This window comes from Mirounga angustirostris, unplaced genomic scaffold, assembly GCF_029215605.1.
Source record: "Mirounga angustirostris isolate CCGP_5_RB_7025 unplaced genomic scaffold, mMirAng1.0.hap1 SCAF_13, whole genome shotgun sequence".
NCBI lineage: Eukaryota > Metazoa > Chordata > Mammalia > Carnivora > Phocidae > Mirounga > Mirounga angustirostris.
Window position 1 is genome coordinate 104,057,047 of NW_026991721.1, and position 19,568 is coordinate 104,076,614.

At 43.7% G+C, this 19,568-nt stretch overlaps 2 protein-coding genes and 1 long non-coding RNA gene across 17 annotated transcripts in view; 1 reads left to right on the plus strand and 2 right to left on the minus strand.

Annotated features, from left to right (window-relative positions):
* EXPH5 (exophilin 5) overlaps positions 1-19,568 on the plus strand; it is a 69,185-nt gene that overhangs the window by 40,518 nt on the left and 9,099 nt on the right. For 4 of the 11 annotated variants that reach the window (XM_045895103.3, XM_045895097.3, XM_045895102.3 and 1 more), the window contains 3 exons: positions 358-520; positions 9,330-9,378; positions 15,891-16,026. In XM_045895103.3, coding sequence (XP_045751059.2) covers positions 358-520; positions 9,330-9,378; positions 15,891-16,026 — 348 coding nt within the window. Of the gene's footprint in view, positions 1-357; positions 2,149-9,329; positions 9,379-15,890; positions 16,027-19,568 lie in introns of those variants that run through there. The other 7 variants (XM_064577491.1, XM_064577493.1, XM_064577494.1 and 4 more) reach the window with 7 other exon arrangements.
* LOC123857846 (uncharacterized) overlaps positions 3,676-19,568 on the minus strand; it is a 29,439-nt gene continuing 13,546 nt past the window's right edge. For 2 of the 5 annotated variants that reach the window (XR_010407118.1, XR_006793979.3), the window contains exons 4-6: positions 14,026-14,133; positions 12,908-13,075; positions 3,676-5,687 (exon numbers count right to left, since the gene is read on the minus strand). This is a non-coding gene — a long non-coding RNA (uncharacterized LOC123857846). Of the gene's footprint in view, positions 5,688-12,907; positions 13,076-14,025; positions 14,134-16,503; positions 18,009-19,568 lie in introns of all 5 variants that reach the window. The other 3 variants (XR_010407115.1, XR_010407116.1, XR_010407117.1) reach the window with 3 other exon arrangements.
* Positions 6,748-8,531, minus strand: LOC123857845 (NADH dehydrogenase [ubiquinone] 1 alpha subcomplex subunit 3-like). The gene has a single exon (XM_064577495.1). It carries the CDS (start codon positions 8,030-8,032, stop codon positions 7,790-7,792), a length of 243 nt encoding a protein of 80 aa, XP_064433565.1. The 5' UTR covers positions 8,033-8,531; the 3' UTR covers positions 6,748-7,789.

The following is a 19,568-nucleotide window of genomic DNA, read 5'->3' on the forward strand; positions in this document are numbered from 1 at the left end:
AAATGTCTGAAGAACAGGGTGGCTAAAGGCACCCCGCAAGTTGAACGAGGGCCGTGACACCTTACGTTGGGCTTTGGGTGGATTCGCACAGCTGGCCTGTGGGGAGGCACGTTCCACGGAACTGCGGCTCACGGTGCATATTGAAAGGGCTCCCTACTCTTCGTGAGGATTTTCTCTACGCAGCAGAGCCTTCAGAAGCACAGGGCGCCCCTGAGTTCCTAGGGTCTTCATGTGGGGATGCCTGCTGCATTCTCCGTCTCCATCGAGAAGCAGGAAGCAAGAGCGAGGGCTCAGTTCTCTGAGATGTATTTACCTGGAAATATTGAGTGATGCCAAATTTCTACAATTTCCCTCTAGATCCCATGGAATTACAAACATCAAGATCTAAAACTACAGCTAATCAAAGAAACCCAACATCCATTTCTTCTCGGCTGAGCTGCAGATCGTCGTTTGCTTCCCTGTTCTCATTCAGAAAATCCAGAAAGGAGACTTTAAAGCTTCAGTCACTGGGACAGAAAGGGTGAGTTAAACTCGGATCACGTGACACCTCTGATGGCAGAGGCCGGTAGCCTGTTTTGTGTTCAGCATGTTTAATGTTTGTTCTCTGACTTTAAATGCAGATAGTCACAAAAGAAACAGGACTGAACTCGCAGAGGGACAAAGTCCTTCTGACACCACGAAACTTGGCTCTTTTGAAAGCCAACTTCTAACCAACTGCACAGATCCCAGGTAGTGCATGCAGTGATTAATGGGTTAAATGTTGGGAAATGCTCATTGACTTTCTCCACTGTTCCAAGAGCCTGGTCTATGCTCTGGTCAGGAAGATATCTTCAAATCAAAACTACTTTTTCCTTGGGGATATGTGTATCTGTGGTCACAAGGAGAGATGGGGTAGAAAGATGAAATGAAAGTAAACGAGATGAGCAACGAGAGTAGAGAAAACTGGCATTTTAAAATTGAGGGGATGAGGATATTACCGTGACTAGCAGTATCCAGAACGGCTGTTCTGCTGTGGGGACCCAGAATTTATTTATTTATTTATTTTATTTATTTTTTTTTAAGATTTTATTTATTTATTTGACAGAGAGAGACACAGCGAGAGAGGGAACACAAGCAGGGGGAGTGGGAGAGGGAGAAGCAGGCTCCCCGCAGAGCAGGGAGCCCGATGCGGGGCTCGATCCCAGGACCCTGGGATCATGACCCGAGCCGAAGGCAGTCGCTCAACCGACTGAGCCACCCAGGCGCCCAGGACCCAGAATTTAAACTTAAGGTAAAGAAAGGGAAGCTTTTTGGAACAGGCATCGTTCCAGAGAGTTCCCAGTGTAGAACGGTGTAAAAATCAGTTCATCCTGACTCACAGGTTATTGGATTGTTTTGTGAAAAACAAGCAAGGCTTTGCTTACATGCAGTTGGGCTGGCTGCTAAATATTTTCAGCACGTCTTCCTGGTTGAAAAGCTTCCCACCCTCTTAAGGTGTTGGCCTCACACGTGACGTGAGCCATCACACCATTAAGAGTGCGTTGCTGCACTAAATAGGAGGTGCTGGAGGTCACTCTTGCTGAAAACAGTAAGTGGCACGCGGCTTGGTGGGGCGGGTGATGAGGCTCCCGAACCTGGAGAACAGAACTCTGTCCTCCCCTCTCGGGTGGATGGAAGGTGTTTTGCTCCCAGCTTTCACCTGAGCCTGCTTTTGTCTTTGCTGAAATAATGAAGAGCTGAACAGAATGTAGATTTATGTGACTGTCCCTACCAGAGTCACTTGCAAGGAAGTACTCTGCAAATAGGTGAGTTGCTTTTCTTTGTAAAAATGTTTGAAACGCTAGTAATCCTCTCGTTTGGAGATTAAAAATCGAAGGGTATTTCCTGTGGAGGGAATATGTATTTTAAGGACAAGAAAAAATATTCCTGATGTGTGGTGAAGCTGGGACTTGTGATGGAGTTTGTGTTTTAGGTGATTTTCTTTAAGGCAGAGTTTTATACAACTGAACAATCTAACATCAGTAAACCTGGAAAAGTTGAGGAACCTGTTCACTCTGTGGACAAGTTATTTCCGAGCTCATATTACAAGTCACTGCAAAAATGGATCAAAGAAGACAGCAAATCTAGAATCTTCCATCTGGGTATCATGTTTTCTGGTTACAGATCAAGGTAAAAAAAAAATTGCAACTTCACAAAATTCTATTTAGCAACCATCCTTCTTGTGTGCCATCCTGACTTGCAGCTTTCTTTTAACCATACCAACTGAAACATAAAAATCAGAATGCAGAAATGGAACAGATTTTATCCTTTAAGTATATATGTGTATGTTAAGCAGTTTTCAGAATTTGTCTTCTCTAAACACATTTTAGTTTCAAAATGGAAATGGAAATAAATATTTATGAATTGTGCTGGTGCAGATTATCATGAAGGCACTGGTTTTTTGCTCCTAAGAAGTTTCGGTGGATAAACTGCAAAAACATGTCCTTTTTATTTTTATTTTATTTTCTTAAAAATTTTAAGATTTTATTTATTTATCCATTTGACAGAGAGGTAGAGAGAGAGCACAAGTAGGCAGAGCAGCAGGCAGAGGGAGAGGGAGAAGCAGGCTCTCCACTGAGCATGGAGCCTGACACAGGGCTTGATCCCAGGACCCCAGGATCATGACCCAAGCCGAGGGCAGACACCTAACCGACTGAGCCACCCACGTGCCCCTGTCCTTTTTATTCTTAAATATATGCGTGACCTAAATATTTGGATATAAATCCTGAGTGTGTGTGTGTGTGTGTGTGTGTGTGTGTGTGGCCAGGGGTTGGTTTTAGGGAATGTTGTGCTATGGTAGGAATATAAATTGTGTATTGTACATTTCCAGAGACTCTTTACTCTTAAGTAGAGCCTACCTTTCTTTGATAGTTCTGATCTTTTGAAATACAAAATCAACCTTCCAAATACATGATTCAGGAGCTCCTCCTTGCCTTTAACTGCACCAGGAAGAACTGACAAGCCCCAGGAAAGCACAGTCATCCTGTGCCAGGTGGCCATCAGGTTCCTACTTGCCAAAGCCATCTGGGCTCCACTTTGTCACACTCGAGGCTCTAAGAACAAGTCAGCAAAGCAGTTGAGAGGATCTTTTGCAAATCACAGGAAGAGAACCCACCCCTCCAGGCAAAATATAGCCTTCTGTTCAGCCCTGAAAGACTCGAGTATCAGAGAACTTTCTTTTCATCTTTTAAGCTGTGGTTTAACCAAGAAATGACACTGGATCATGGAGAACACTCCCCAGAAGGAAATGGATTTGGTCATTTCATCAGATATTTACTTTAGAAAGGCCCAGCCAGTAAAAGTATATGATATACTGAAGCTTTGGTTTCCTCTTAGGAGTGGATAAAAAAGCCATGAGAACATGGTGACTGAATGAATTAACAAAAAGGCAAAAAGTTTTGTCATTTCTGCTTCAAATAGGATGAGTTTCTCCTCCCAAATCTGTGCACTTCTCAAACTATCCCATTATTTTAAAATATATTTATTTATTTATTTGAGAGAGAGGAAGAGCAGGGGGAGGAGCAAAGGGGGAAAGAATTCCAAGCAGATTCCACGAGCTGAGTGCAGAGCCCGACTCTGGGCTGGATCCTAGGACCCCGAGAACGTGACCTGAGCCGAAACCAAGAGTCAGGCACTCAACCCACTGAGCCACCCAGACACCACTATCCCATTATTATTTTAATCCTATTTGTAAATGATTGAATTATATTCCCTCTGACCCCTCCCCAACCCCAGGAAAAAGGAAAAATATTTTCCACTCATGTTTCGATTTGTTTATTGCCGGCCAACACTTTCAAGAGAAGTATACGTGTATATTGCAAGTATCTTTCCCCCAGCATTTCCCTGTAGGTTCTGTCTCCTGTGTCTCGTGATAGGGCATCTACTGCGTATGGCATAGGGCTCAGCCCCGCACCCCGCCCTGCCAGCACGAAATTTCAGTAAGCTAGAGCCTCAAAAATTCCTTCTGCGGAGTTTAGCAAGTACGCAAGAGTGTAGGTCATGAGCTTACAAATGCAATCTTCCTGGCTGCCAAAGAGGATTTACAGTTGTTCATTCCTTATTCCAGACGCCCATGATCCCAATAATGCCCTCCCTGCTATGAACACGTGCCGTGCGCACCCCTCTGGGTCTCATGCTACCGCGCCATCCACAGTGACGTTGCCCCTTCAAGGGGGCCACTTACACTGTCAAAACTGTGTCGCCATGTGCCGCTAGTTCATGAGGGCGATTTTAGGGATGTGGATCCCCACCCCCGTCCTTTGTTGTAGTCCCAAGGACCGGGGCAAAGTGAAAAGACGAGGGAACTAGTTCGTAAGGCTCGTGAGTAGCATGTACAATTCAATTTAAGATCCCCTCTTTTCTTTGAGAACCATCACAGTGCTTAGCCTCTGTAAAGTACCCACTGCGCGGTGGTGATGAGAACGGGCAGCGCCTCTCCGGGGCTGAGCGCATGCCCCTTACCCTGCAGCTTCAGGAGGATTTTATTTTTCCCTTGAGATGCAAAGCGCTTTGGCGGATCCACCTTGCTGCTCTTCAGACATGCCCAAATTTGCCTGGCCCACGGGGCGTATACCGCTCCAGCTGCAACCCCAGGTTACGCAAGCAAGACATTGAGCTACTGTTTTGGAAAATTAAAAAGGCAGGTGATATTTTTTTTTCCCCTGGATTCTGGTCATTCTCTTTTTCTCTCTCTCACTCGCTACACATGCCGCTCCCTGCAAATGCCTGAGTTCAAAGACACAAAAATCTTAGACTCCTCGATGAAAGGAGAAGTCAGAGTCAGCGAGATCCTCCTCTAGAAATGCCTGCAAATGCCTGAGTTCAAAGACACAAAAATCTTAGACTCCTCGATGAAAGGAGAAGTCAGAGTCAGCGAGATCCTCCTCTAGAAATGCTCCTTCTGTGAACCCAGGTGCGGTCTCCACGGGCAGGGCTGTGATGACAAGAAGAAGAGGCACGACAGGGGGAGTAGTCTGGAGTTTACCCTGGGTGGCCGGTGGTGTTCCCAGGTGACAGGGCTGATCATTAGTATAATCTCATCAGCAATTTAAAAATAATGACACTTGGCCCCGAATCTGAGATTCTGATTCAGAAGGTCTGAAGTAGGGCACAGGGAACTTCATTTATTTGTTTATTTTAAATTCTCCAGGATATTCAGGTGCTCACGTGGCGGTTTGAAACCCCTGGCAGCCTTGCTTCGGGAAGGGCTGTCAGAACTCTCCGCATGGGTGTTGTTAGCCCAGGTGATAGTTTCGCTTTTGTTTATTTATCGAGCGTTTATCAAAGTCTTACTCCGGATCAGATACTACTGTTCGTACTGAGGATAATTGTGAAAATAAGGCACAGGCCCTTCCTGGAGAAATCTGTAATCCAGTGGGGAACAGCAGAGCATTGCGTGTGGTTGGGCAGAGGTGCCCCACAGAACCCTGGGACATGGCAGAACATCATGGCTTGAGGTATTTCTTATGGCAGTTTTCTGGCAAATGACAGTAACTTGAGGAAGGGGTGCTCTGTGGGATTCACACAGGGATACCATCTGGCCTCGCTGCGGCCAAGTACACTGGTGATTATGGTGTCATATGGTGAGTGCGAGGGAGGGTGCACGGTATTCCAGCCTTGGGAACATCTAGGAGAAGCGCTTAACTCAGACTCGAGGACCAGAAGCCTTCCTGGAAGAGGAGAGACCATTGTCAAAGGACATACAGGACTAAGCTTGGTAATTAAGAGTTGGGAGGTTGCACCAGGCAGAAAAACTGACACAGCCAAGGTGTGGAGACCGGAAAAAGCAAGAACTCATCTAGGTCACTGAGGATCAGTGACCCAGGATAAGGTGAGACCAGTAAGAGATGGAATGGGAGAGGTTGGCAGAGGCCACTGGCAGGGCTAAGAAGCTTGGATTTGATCCCATAGACAATGGGAAATCATTAATCACTTTTACTTTAATACCATTTTTCCTTATTTTATATATATGTATATATTTTATATATGTATATATTTTATTTGTGTGTGTGTGTATGTGTATTTCTCTTATATATATGTGTATGTATATATATATCCGATATATATATATAGGATAAAGTCACCCACAACCCGCTGCCCTGGACAAACACTAAAATATTTTGGTGTATTCAATGCATGTGTGCGGTACATACATCTATTTTATCCATTTCTAGTTTTTCTTTCTTTCTTTTTTTTTTAAGTAGGCTCCATGCCCAGCCTGGAGCCCAGTGCAGGGCTTAAACTCACAACCCTGAGATCAAGACCTGAGCTGAGATCAGGAGTTAGACACTCAGCCGACTGAGCCACCCAGGTGCCCCTCCGTTGCTAGTTTGTAAGCAGAAGAATGACATGATCAGATATTCATTTTACAAAGATCATTTTAGCATGGTGCTTCTCAACCAGGGGCAATTTTGCCCTCCAAAAGACATTTCTGGTTTTCACAACTGAAGGGTGGGAACTCTGGGCATCCAGTGGGTAGGGGGTCAGAGATGTTGCTAAGTAACTCATGTTGCACGACCACACAGAGTCCATTTGGGACATGGAGGGTCTGAATGGCCCATGGTCATCCAGATGGATCTCCTCAGTGGCCAGTGCTCAGAGTATGCTTCATCAGTACGTGGGGGAAGTCACCTGGGGTTCTAGTTTTTAAAAAGAATGTTCTTGAGTCAAGCTCTCATGTACTGAAGTGAGAATTTCTGAATGGTATCTGCAAAGGTATAGAGACAAGAGAGAATATTTTATGGAAGTGAAATAAATTCGGTAAGCCTAGCTTACAGGTAGCTATAGATGAGTGGAGTTGAGGGGGGGTTGAGGCTTGAAGGATGAGGGGTGGTCTGAGAGGCTCATCAGACCAAAGAAGAGCCTTGGATCAAGTTAAGATTTTGGATAATACCTTGTAAGATGTTAAGAAGGGGACTGATGTGGTTGCATGTGCATGTTAGACAGATCTCGGTTGGTGGTATGAAGGATGGAGAGGAGCCCAGGCACCCTCCTGCCACTCTCGGGAACCGAACCCTGCCCCAGCTGCCCACGCTCCAGATCAGATTCGGGGCCTGGGGAGCCTCATGGGCTGCAGCCCCCGGCGCTCTGGAAAGAGTCTTCACAATCTGGCATGTTCTCTTGGCTCTGGCAAAATTGAATTACTTGCCAGTTCCCAAGCTCCCTGGCTCTTGCCCATCTCCAGGTTTTTGCTCATGCTGTTCCTCACCTTCCATACCTGTTCAACCGCCACCTTCCCCCATCCACTTCCCTGCTCACCCCCACCCCCCCAAGTGCTCACCAGCACCTCTGCATGTTCAGGGCATTTAACTTAACATCTCCTTATTGTCCGCATCACCTCTTTGCTTGTATTTTGGCTCTTTATGTATCTAATGATTCCTACTGCAAAAGCTCTCAGAGAACAGGGTCCCTATCTCAGTCCTATTTGTATCCTCCAAAGCACTCAGAACAGTGCCTGGCAGGAAGGCAGCCTGGCAGGCTCAATAAGGCCGTAGGGGAAAAGAAGAATAAAAATAAAAGGAGTATTCAAGTTCAGGTAGTATTCGTTTAGAGCTGGTGTTTCAGAGCAATGTGAAACATAGTCCATGATATTAATTTCAATTTTTGTTTAAAATCTGAGCTAAACTGTCAACTATATCTGGGTATCTTTAACATATAAAACTGTATGGCTTCTCAGGTTTTTGTTTTTTGTTTTTTGGGGGGGTTGCTTTTTACATTTTATTGGCTCAGGGGAGGGGCCTCCTCCATGTCACTGGGGGTGCTCACAAGTTCTTCAGCCACTCCAAGCTTGGGCCCTTGGGGACCTGGGGTGGCTGGGCACATCGGGCATGTTCCCGTCATCTTGGAGGGGCACTGGATAGTTGTAGGGCATGGCCTGGTTGATCATGGTGGCATATTTGGTGGAGGGGCTGAGGGTGGGCAGAATTAGAGCGAGGCCCCCGATGGTGAAGGATGTGACCAACACCGGCTGCTTGGCCCAGGCATCCTTGAGGAAGGTGGCGAGTCTCCCGGCCATCTTGGTCGCAGCCGGCTTCCCAGGTTTTATGCTCGACTCTGGGAAACCATGAAGCAGGCAGGAGTTCGAATAAAGGAAAACTGTATTTTGCCACTTTTGACTGATCTGACTTGAAGTTGTAGTTCATTGGTTTAAAGCTCGATTCCCTTTGCTGTTTTCTTAGGGAAGAAGAGGACCTCATTTCATACAGAGCAGTGACTCATTACCGCCTATTAAATCCTGAGCTATAATTCAGGCAGAGTGCCCCTTGGCATAGGATTATGGATCTAAAAGATCAAAATCTATCTCCATTTGGGACCCATGTCTTGTAAATTTTTCACTTCTACAGAAACTGAAAGAAGCAACATAAACAGTAAAAGCATAATTATGCTCCAAGATAGTTTCATAGTGAATAAGGCATCTTTATAAAAATAAACATCCAGAAACCACCTTTGTAGGGTTTGCTTTTTGAAAATTCCCTTGTAAATTGTTGAGTCTGGCCCTGACCTAATCTCTCTTGAAAATAAAAATGTGTGGAAACAGGAAAATCTGTTTCCCATTAGCAAAAAGAGTCCGGACTGGTTAAGAAGGCGTGCTCTGGATTTCAGGAGGCTGTGGCCGGCTCTGAGCTCATCCACTAACTGGGGCTGTGTCCTCTGACTTCTCTTTGCCTCCATTTCAGGGTCTGTAAAATGACAGCATTCATAGTATCCCCTTCTCAAGAGCAATGTCTTTAAATGAGGTAACATGTGCACACAGCACGAGAACACTGACACATAGTAAGCCCGCAACACATGTATACTATTTTTGTTATTATGTCTTTATGCTGCATTCAAATCCAAATCCACCATTATGTAATTTCTTCTTGGCTACCTGAGTGATAAAGATGTAAAGCATTGATCCTAAACAGTCAGAGGAAAAGGTTTCTGAGATTTTTTTCAACAACGCACTAACCAAGAAATGTCTTCCTATAGGACGTTAGAAATACATCTAATACATTCTCAAGTTATTAAGATATAACAGCAAATGTGCTGTTGATTTTCCTCCTGGTGAAAGTTAGGCACTTCTGGGGCGCCTGGGTGGCTCAGTCGTTAAGCGTCTGCCTTCGGCTCAGGTCATGATCCCAGGGTCCTGGGATCGAGTCCTGCATTGGGCTCCCTGCTCCGCGGGAAGCCTGCTTCTCCCTCTCCCACTCCCCCTGCTTGTGTTCCCTCTCTCGCTGTGTCTCTCTCTGTCAAATAAATAAATAAAATCTTAAAAAAAAAAAAAAAAGAAAAAGGCACTTCTTCAAAGAAATGATTTCACATTCTTTCCACAGATATGACAGCCACTCAGGACCTCCTGTGTCTGTGAGGCGAACCATTACGGTGAGTAACTAGAAACTAAAGCTTATGCTAAGGAATTCAGAATTAGTGAAATCCCTGGTTGGCTGCCTAAGCAAAATAGGCTTCTCCTTGGCTCAGTTTTAAATTTACCTTAGAAGCTTAGATTTGTCCTTGAGAGTTCAAAGTTTCCCAACTGTTGTAGGTCTCCAGTTAGCTCTGCCAGGAAGGAGCGAGGCCATCGTGTGTCCCCCCACACCACCCGTGGCACCTCTGATATTCTCCCACAGGTCACTCCCTTACAGCCGTAAAGCACTGGGCACTGGAAGAGGCGAGAGGCACCCACTGGTACTCTTGCAGGCCAGTGTGGGTCTGAGCTCGACCTTTTCTCGACAAGATCGTCATTTGTGTTCAGAATGGAAGCCAGTGATCCGTGGGATGCATTTGGCTGGTCACAGGGAGGGACTGACCCGAGCGCTCAGATTTAAATGTATCTGTGTTCACATGCTTACAAGATTGACCAACTGGACATTTTTCGTATCCTGCTTTTTCATGGTCTTAACTTTTGATCTTCACCTGCCTGTGTCTTACTGTGTGACTCATGTGTTTTGGAGATGAAAGAGAATGTTGGAAAGGACCTAAGAGTGCAGGAGGAGGGTCTTAGTACTAGTACCCCCCTCCCTTTGCAGAAAGCATAGTGGAATTCTGGTGAGGGGTACATATAAACAGAAGTTCTTTATTTCAGAAACAAAAGAGAGCCCCCTTTCTTCTTCTTTCTGAATAACACTGAGCCCTATCTCCTTTATATGTGTGAGCCCTAGCCATGACACCATCACCAACAACCTGCTATACTCTCTTGGAGAACCTGCTATCACCTGGCACTCGACAGAGATCATCCCATTTAATCCCTAGGGGAAATCTATGAAGTGTGCTAGTATTATCCCCATTTTAAAGATGAAGAAACTGAGGTTTAGAGAATCTGAAGGTCACGTTCAAGGTCGCTGGTAAATGGTAGAGTTGAGATTAGAAAATCTGGGTTCCTGTAACTCCACGGCCAGAAGTCAGTAACGCCTTCAGCTCTGTCAGCCCCGAAGCTCTGTTTGCTTATGAGCCCTGCTGGCTTACTACGGGCAGGCTGTCCTTTCACCGAGCAGGGGACTGAAGAGTCGTGCATCCACCCCTGCTCCAGGATGCTTCCGTACTCTTGCTTTTCCTTGGACAGGGACTCAGAGCTCACCTGCCCCTACCGATAGAGAGCTATGGGGTTTGAAGCATATGAGGAATGTACAAAGAAATGCAAATGCCTAGAAGTTATAAAACAGTAGAGCTAATTTGGAATCTTCAAGATTTGAGAACCCAGTCTGAGGATTAATAGATACCTTTCGTTGGCACTCTTGTTTGCTGCTTGCATTTAACCCTTTCACTACTCAGAAGCACGTCCCTCTGCAAGGTGAGAGCTGGGAAAATAAATGAAACTCAAGGCAGTGATTGTTGACTCCAGTTAGAAACTTCTATAAAAATTCGGAGAGAAACTGCCGAAAACACAGGTTTTGTATGACATGTAGATTTCCCTTATTTATTCATGGAAATCTTATCCCCTTAACCTGCAAACAGATGGAAGCTGGCCATTGATGCTGAGGGGTTCTTGCCAAGATCTGAGATAATAAACTTCTCATCACTTGGTTAGCAGTCTGGCAGGAAGGTTACAAAGGGGATTTGGGTATTTTATAGGAGGTTGTGCTACATTATTAGATGACCTTCCACTCAAAGAGAAGACAGCTGCCACGTAAACGTTTTCATCAGCAAAGAAGCAAAGGGGTTTCAGAAAACGGGATTTTTGGAGCTAGAGAGAAGGTTAGAGATTTGTAGCTCAGCGTTTCTCCCAACCTCAGCACTGACATCTTGGGCTGGGTGATTCCCTGTTGCGGAGGCTGTCCTGTGTATCATGGGATGTTTGGCAGCATCCCTGGCCTTGACCTCCTAGATGCCAATAGTTCTCCTCCACTCGACTGTGACAATCAGAACTATCTCCAGGAATTGCCAGTGTTCCTTGAGGTGCACATTGCCCCCAGTGAGTGCTTCCTCTTCCTTGCAAGTGAGGAAGCCGAGGTCAAAGTAGTCACCATTTCTGAGACTAGAGATAAGACAAATAGCCTTGACCACTTGATCAATCCACATCTCTGAACAGATTTTGGCTGGGCCTAATGCGAGGTGACGTATGAGCTCTGTACTCCCAGAAACACATCTCCAGCGCACTTAACCACAATGGGCCAGTGTGAGCTCCCTGAGGCAGGGACGGTGTCTGCTCACTTGCCTCTCGCCACTGCTTGGAACCTCCTGGACACTCAGAAATTGAAAGAAGGAATGAATGAGTGCTTTCAAGCTACAGGTGTACTGGTGGACTTGACCTTTGCAGGAGAGCAGACGCAGAACAAATTCAGCAACACCTTGAAAAATTACTTTGTTGACTTTGCCAAGGTGTGTGATAACATCGGGGAGCTCAGGCTTCAACTCCGACAGCTGCCCTACAAGTCCGGCTGCCCTGGGAAGTTCTCAAATGGCGTCAGGTTACCCTGTGACAGAAGGTTTGTTTGTCTCGCCAGAATTGCAGATGAGAGCAGTAGAGTGAGCTGGACTGAGTAAAAGGCCTCATTTTGCTGAGCCTATTTTATGTACCATGTTTGAAAATAGAACTGAGATCTTAAGAGCCAGCATTTTGAGACTCTGGCTTCTAATTCTTTTCCAGTTCATTCAATGGTAAGCCTCAGGATGAGTCCTCCAGGAAATCCTCTGTGACCATGGAAGAATAGGAATGGCTAACAAGTGGACTCACTAAGTGCTAGACACCATGCGAAAGTGTTTCACAGCAATTAATTCATTTAATCCTCACAGCGACCCTGTGGGGCCAGGGGAGGGGTTGTTGCTGCTCTCTTCATTACCATTACGTCTTCATTTTACCAAGAAAGAAACAAAGGTACAGAAAGGTTGCTTTGTCCAAAGTTACACCACTAGTAAGGGGCAGAACTAGGATTTGGATCGGTGTAGAACTCGTGTGTTTGACCATTATGCATTCTTGCCTCAGACATGCTTTTCCGAGTCCTAATACTGTAAATACTTGTGTGTCTCAATTTTTGGAAGGATCTTTACTAGAAATCTCATATATGTAATTTTCTACCTTGGTATATAGCATCAGTCAGTCAATAGCTGCGTGGCGTGGAAGGCCTGGAATGTTTAAAGCAAGGTTTTTGTCCACAGAGTTTGCCATCTAATTGAAAATCATGTCCATGAGTAGAATACCAGTAAAAAGCAACATAATGGAAAGAACAGGGTTAGGGGTCAGCTCATATGACCCCTATGATATGAGTAATTTGCAAACTTGTTTTAATGATCCAGTGAGAGAGGATATTTTGAAAGTATATCGAAAATGGAATACATGAGTGATTTTGTTCAAAGATAAGCTGGTTGGTGTCAAGGGACTGGACAAAAGTGTAGTGGAGAGGTGCAGCGGTGGACAAAGGGATGGTGGCAAGATGGCGTTGGAATTCAGCTGAGTAAATCTTAGTGCGTCTCTTACCTGCTGATGCCATGCTGGGTGCTCAGGAGACAGAGGTGAAGACTAGGCTTTCTTAGTTATTTTAGAAGTGGGTCTGCTTCCAGGGTCCTGATCCATTTGTCTTCAGATCCCTGGTTTCCTAGATCGGGGTGGGGACTGGAATGTGTGGTAGGCAGGAAGGGGAGAGGTCTAGTGGTAAAGTGAAAGTGGAAAGAATGTCAACAACTTCGACAGGACATCACAGGTATAATAATAGGCACCATAACAGGTATGAAAACACTATGGAAACCAATTCTCTCCAGGGAGAAGGGCTCACAGTGACGGTGGTCCATGAGCTGGACTCTGAGGGATGCGTTGCTATTTTCCAGGGCAAGAAGAAAGAGCAAAGATCAGGAGCAGAGGTGTGGAGGTCTAGAAGAAGGGCACGGCATTCTAGAGAACTGAGTGTGGTGAGCTTGGAGCATAGGGCCCTGGAAGAGTTGGGGAGGAATGGCTGAAATTAAAGGTTGGAAGAGCATTTCAACATGAGTTTGCTGCATGGGGGTGTTTGAACCTCATCCTCGAGGCCAGGAATGGGAACTAGGCTTCATCTTTTATGGCAACTTTATGGCGTGGAACACTGTTTTGAGGAGGATTCTGAGTCCAAGACAGAGCCCCGACTGAGGATCGGTGTGCGCTCTGGGCCCTGGAGGGATTTACCTCCGTTCTAGGTACCAGGAAACTTCCTCCCAGCAGCTCTCAGACCTGCGTTTGGCCTCAAAAGATGCTTCCAGCTAGGACATAGTGTACTAATAAACTAATAAAACAGTGAAGAGAGGTGATTCCCCTGGGCTCTGGAATCTCAGAGATTGGGAAGGAATCCTTCCCTCCACCAGTGTGACCTAAAGCACACTGACATCTTGAAACTTCATTTTTTTCCCAAGTGAGGTTTTTCTCAAAGTGGGAATAATCATAGTACCAACCTCATAGCGTGGTTAAAATAATGAAATAAGGTAACCTGTATAAAACCCTAAGACGTTGCCTAGAATATTCAATGTACCGTTACCGCTAAGAAGAATAATTAATAATAATAGTAACTACTCACATATAGCTCAAATAAAAGGGATCTATAGAGCAGTGATTGTATGCCTGGTACCTACCAGCAGTTACTTCTTTAACCATTTCATCACTGAACAAAATATCCTTGCAGAGTTAAAGTTGAGTGTAAATAAACTCTCCGTATTTTCTCTTCGTCATATAATTTGTACCTGTGTGTATGAGAAGCATCCTTAATATGTTGGACAAGCAGCATTGGTCTTGGAGCAGAAGCTCCAGGCAGACATATAACCAAAGAGGGTAGTATTCAGGGTCTCTAGGGAGTAATAATCCTTCCCAGCTCCGAGAGGTTCATCTCTTCACCTGAGCCCTCAGTCCAAGTATTTTTTGTTTAAGTATAAATTCCCATTATAAAAGCATATGATCCAGGAGGCCAAAAGGGATGTGCTCTGGTCTATATAGAGGAGAGCTGAAGTTCGTTTGGGTGTTAAAATGGTTGAGAGACAATGCTATTCTCTTAATCAGATGCATCTAGTGTACACGAATGATTAGTTTCCAGTTTTATTACAATTGGTTTTATCCATTTGGTATCTCACTGTAGTTATGTTTTGCCTCTATATTTGTTTACTTCTGAGTCTTATATTAGTGTGTTTAATTATATCCAATGACCTACAAAAGTTATCACAGGATTGTTTCTCTCTTATTCATAAATCTCTGCGTGTCTTCCATTCCATTCCTTGCCCATAGAACTGGAAACCATAAGTCAGTGAAATGTGGGCAGGACTCCTACAAGAAATAAGTGACCTAGATCTTGAGAATGAAAACAGGCAGGAGTGAAAATCCTAGATTGAGAAGAATATAGAAATCAGGAGAACCTGGGGTTTGGAATTGGACAGACCTGGGATGGAGAAGTAAAAAACGTTGGAGCTTTGGAAACATTAGAGATTTGGTCTTAGGCGTTCAAGAGGAGGTGAAATGTAACGGCAAACATCAAAGGGAAAGAGAAAACTTGGAGGGGACGTGGGATCCAAGCGGCAAGCACTGGGTAGCAGAGTGAGCTGACGGCAGAGACCTAATGGGAAGTGACTGCTAGCATTTTTCGTGAACAGGTGCAGAGCGAGTTAGAGCGGATCACAAGCGACAGAGCCGGTGTGACAGAGGAAATGCAAATGGAGTTTCGGCAAAAGAAAGTGAAGGTGTGGGAGTAGATAATCCCCCAAGGTCATGGAGACAAATTAAAGCTTGAAAGTAGGGCAGTGATGGATTTGGAGAAATCAAGATAAACAGTTGCTGTACAGACAGGAAAACAACATTAGCTCTATCTCATTCTCCTAAACCCTGTAAAACTAGCAATGGTATTTCAAAACAGCAACAACAACAACAAACATTTATAAAGTCATACTTCTTAGCACCTTTGATTCAGAACTGTATCAGCTGCTTATGTCTGTCTAGGAGGTTCTACCATTCTGCATGAACTCTATGGCAAGAAATATTTTTTGTTTTCCTCTAAATACACCAAGTTCACAAATCTTAAGGTCCACTACAATCTTCAGCTAGCCAGCTCTTGATAGAGCAGGGACACTGTTTAAGAAATCTAAAATTCCAGCCATTGGGGCCATGGAGACAACTCTCCTAATTCAAGAGAGGTCAATTTCTTTCCTGTATTCCAGGAAACTCCCTAAGACTTGTGTAGTGCTGTGTAAGTTTGTAGGAGTATTGGTACAAAGAAACTCGATATATTGCTTGAAGACTCATACTAAAAGCAATTAGTGTAGGTATAGAGTAGTTTGTGATCACTTGCAAATGACAGAAATAACGAAACATTGTAAGTTGAGAGGTAAGTGTTAGAAAAATTGATTTGTGGTCCTTAGACTAAGAATTTTAGGTTGGGACATTTTTGTGGGGACATGTGAGTATTCTGGCTAGAGAAGGTCCAGAAATAATACTGCATTTTCTGTTTCAAAATTAGCAGGCAAAAATACACAGCTCACCTCTGGAAAATCCACAAGTTGAGAGTGCATTTGTCCCCCGGCCAACAGGCATGAGGGAGGGAAGTGGCATGCCCCCGTGGGATGCCTCACTGCTGGAAAATGAGTTTTTCCAAGGTAAGTCTATGCATAAAACTGCCTTTGGGACTCCCTGCACTAAAGCAAATAATGATTACAGTGTGTATTAAAATGCTCAAAACATAGCAAACCTGTAGTTTATTTTTGAAATCCTTTTGTTTCCCTTATCTGAAGAGGAGGCTGTTGCATGCTATTAACACAAAAATACTCAATCATCTTATATTTAAATATAATCTAAGCAAATATGCTCAGACCAAGGCTGATAAATCTGTGGAACGATTATAATGTTTAATATTTAACCTCAGGTTAAAGGAAATGCATTTCTAAGAAATATTTCTATAAAGTTTACTATTTTTAATAGACTTTTATTGTTCCCAGTCAGTACCTAACTGCACTGTGATGAAACCTAGTTGTTGTTAAACAATTAACCTTGTACAACAGACAACAATAAAAACAGAAACATTCCAAAAGTAACCGCATGCACATGGATCTTATTATTATTATAGCATAGCTCACCTTTACTTAGGTTATTCTGTATCAAAATAAACCTGGCCATTGAAACAGTGAACTCTGAAGTCATTCACCAGCTTCACCCTGAGGAACTAAGTTCCATTTGCAAAGGCAATGACCTGCCCTGGGCGCTGTGTTGGGAGAGGTGGGGTGGTCAGTGAGAGAGGTCCACCTGGGGGGGTGCAGGGGTCAACCTTTCAGTTACGTGGTTCCTGGCAGAGAATTTGCTTCAGAGAAAAGTAGCCCAGAGGAACATCTCTGTTACAAAACAAAGGTTTTGCTAATCCAGGAGAGCTACTGTTTATGACACGAAAAAAAATAATTTGGCTTTTCTGAAAATAAAGAGGAAACGCAGAACAGATTTTTTTTTTTTTACCTCAAGAGTAAAAATAAAACAGCATTTTTGAATAATTTAAAACCTTCCTATGGGGATGTTAAGAGTGGTTACATTTGGGGAGGAATCCAGGTGATTTTACCTTTTTGTTATGCTTTCCTGTATTTTCCCTTATAACCGTATGTTGCTTTCATAGGCAGCAAAAGACTTTATTTAAGGGGAAAAAAAAAAAAACCTACAACTAGCTTGAAAGGAAGAACAGGAATCAAAGAGGTTTTATTATAATTTGTTTTAAAGACAGATTTTTTACTCATTACATAATTTTGACATAATTTTATTTTCTTTTTACCTCGCCTTACAGTTTGGCATTGTTTGATTTGTGTGTGTGTGGATATATGGAATTATTTCAGAGATGGGAGATAAATAATTGTAACACTTCAGGATGAATCCCTAAAGAATTCCTTAGTTATAGACTTTTAATGCTCAAGATTCCTTCTTCTGGTGGCTGTGCAAACTTAAACAGCACCAGCTTACAAATACAATAGTGTTGGGAAAATCCAGAACAGACATCAGAAATCTCTTCAGCACCTGCCCCAACATAGTTGACGTATCCACAAATACATCCCACCCACATTCACAAATACTGATATGCCTCCCTTTCCCTGTCATTGAAGTGTTAAGATCAAATATTTTAATGACAAATAATTTTTAAAGAAGCAAGGAGGGAGTGCACCATTTTATGTAACTCAGAAGGAGAGGTGTAACTCAGCAATTTAAATAATCCCATAACTTATTTCTCATACCAGATTTGATTGTTATGAACAAACATTGCATTTCTTCAATAAATATATAATCTACTTGTTTCTATTTATTGTAACATGAATATGGTAAAATATATCCACGACAGGGTGGGCCTTTGGGAATCTTGAAACCTTAAAAGATTATGGTTCTGTTTAAATTCTGATAGGTTTTTCTTGAGGAAAAGGGGTCAAATAGGAGTAAGGAAACACGATTCCAAGAAATACCAACCAACTGAAAATATCCTGTAACTTGTCTGAGGTCGCAGAGGCTGGGGTCCTAGGAAGCTTGATCTCTGGGTTTTGGGGCTGACCCAGGTCCTCTGTATTATAAGGAGGTCACTGAGCTCTGACGTGGACACCACCCTCCGACCTGGCCACTGAGAGAAAAGTGAACGTTGCTTAACAACAGCAAGTCCAAATCCTTGGAACTTCATGAGCTTACAGTGAAATCATCTTTAGAGTTCATGAAAAGAGAGAATGAAAAGTGAGCTTTTTTTTTTTTTTTAAAGATTTTATTTATTTATTTGAAGAGAGAGAGACAGAGAGAGCAGGAACACAAGCAGGGGGAGTGGGAGAGGGAAGAAGCAGGCCTCCCACGGAGCAGGGAGCCCGATGCGGGGCTCGATCCCAGGACCCTGGGATCATGACCTGAGCCGAAGGCAGACGCTTAACGACTGAGCCACCCAGGCGCCCTGAAAAGTGAGCTTTTATACCACATGCCATTGCATTATGTGGACTCAGGAGACAGACGGCTGTCACCTTGACAACCTAATCTGTTCATGCCTAGTTTCCTCATTTATAAAACAAGAACAGTAATAGTACCAGTTTTACAAAGTTCTGTGAGGATTTAATGAGTTAATAAATTAAGTCTTTAGAACCGGGCCTGACACATAGAAAGTGCGATATTATAGGGGTGGTAATGGGTCTTCATTTTTCCAGGAAAAACAATCTAGCATTAGCATATCATTTAACAGTATTGTATAGAACTTTAAAGTTTCTGTATTGCTCAAATCCATCCAAATAAGTATGTTTATAAATTACATGCTTACGCTTTTGGTGGTAATGCTTTTTTTTTTTTTTTTTTTTTAAAGATTTTATTATTTATTTGAGACAGAGAGAATGAGAGAGACAGAGAGCACATGAGAGGGGGGAGGGTCAGAGGGAGAAGCAGGCTCCCCGCCGAGCAGGGAGCCCGATGCGGGACTCGATCCAGGGACTCCAGGATCATGACCTGAGCCGAAGGCAGTCGCTTAACCAACTGAGCCACCCAGGCGCCCGGTAATGCTGTATTTTTAACAGTACACCTGAGAAATCACATGTTATTTACAGACTCTCATTTTTATTGCAATCCTCCGAAGTAAACATGGTGGGAAATATTTTAGCTACCTGATGACACAAAAGATAAACTAAAAAAAAGCCAAACACACAATTAAAATTTTGTTGTTAGAAAAAAAAAAAATGTAGCTTTAGGTCCTTAAGGTATTATCGAAGGTTAATTTTGAAAAAGCATGAAAAAGAAACTTCCCCCACAACCTTGTAAAATTCAGAATATCTTTTTTTTTTTTTTAAAGATCTTATTTAACACAGAGAGAGAGAGAGAGAGAGAGCGAGGGCAGGAACACAAGCAGGGGCAGTGGGAGAGGGAGAAGCAGGCTTCCCACGGAGCAGGGAGCCCGATGTGGGACTTGATCCCAGGACCCTGGGATCATGACCTGAGCCAAAGGCAGACCAAATTCAGAATATCTTAAAAACATAATCAAAATTAATGTCATCACATTTATATAAAAATAAAACTATAGGGGCACCTGGGTGGCTCAGTTGGTTAGGCATCCAACTCTTGATTTTGGCTCAGGTATTGATCTCAGGGTCGTGGGTTCAAGCCCCAAATTGGGCTCCACACTGGGCATGAAGTCTACTTAAAAAATAAATAAATAAAT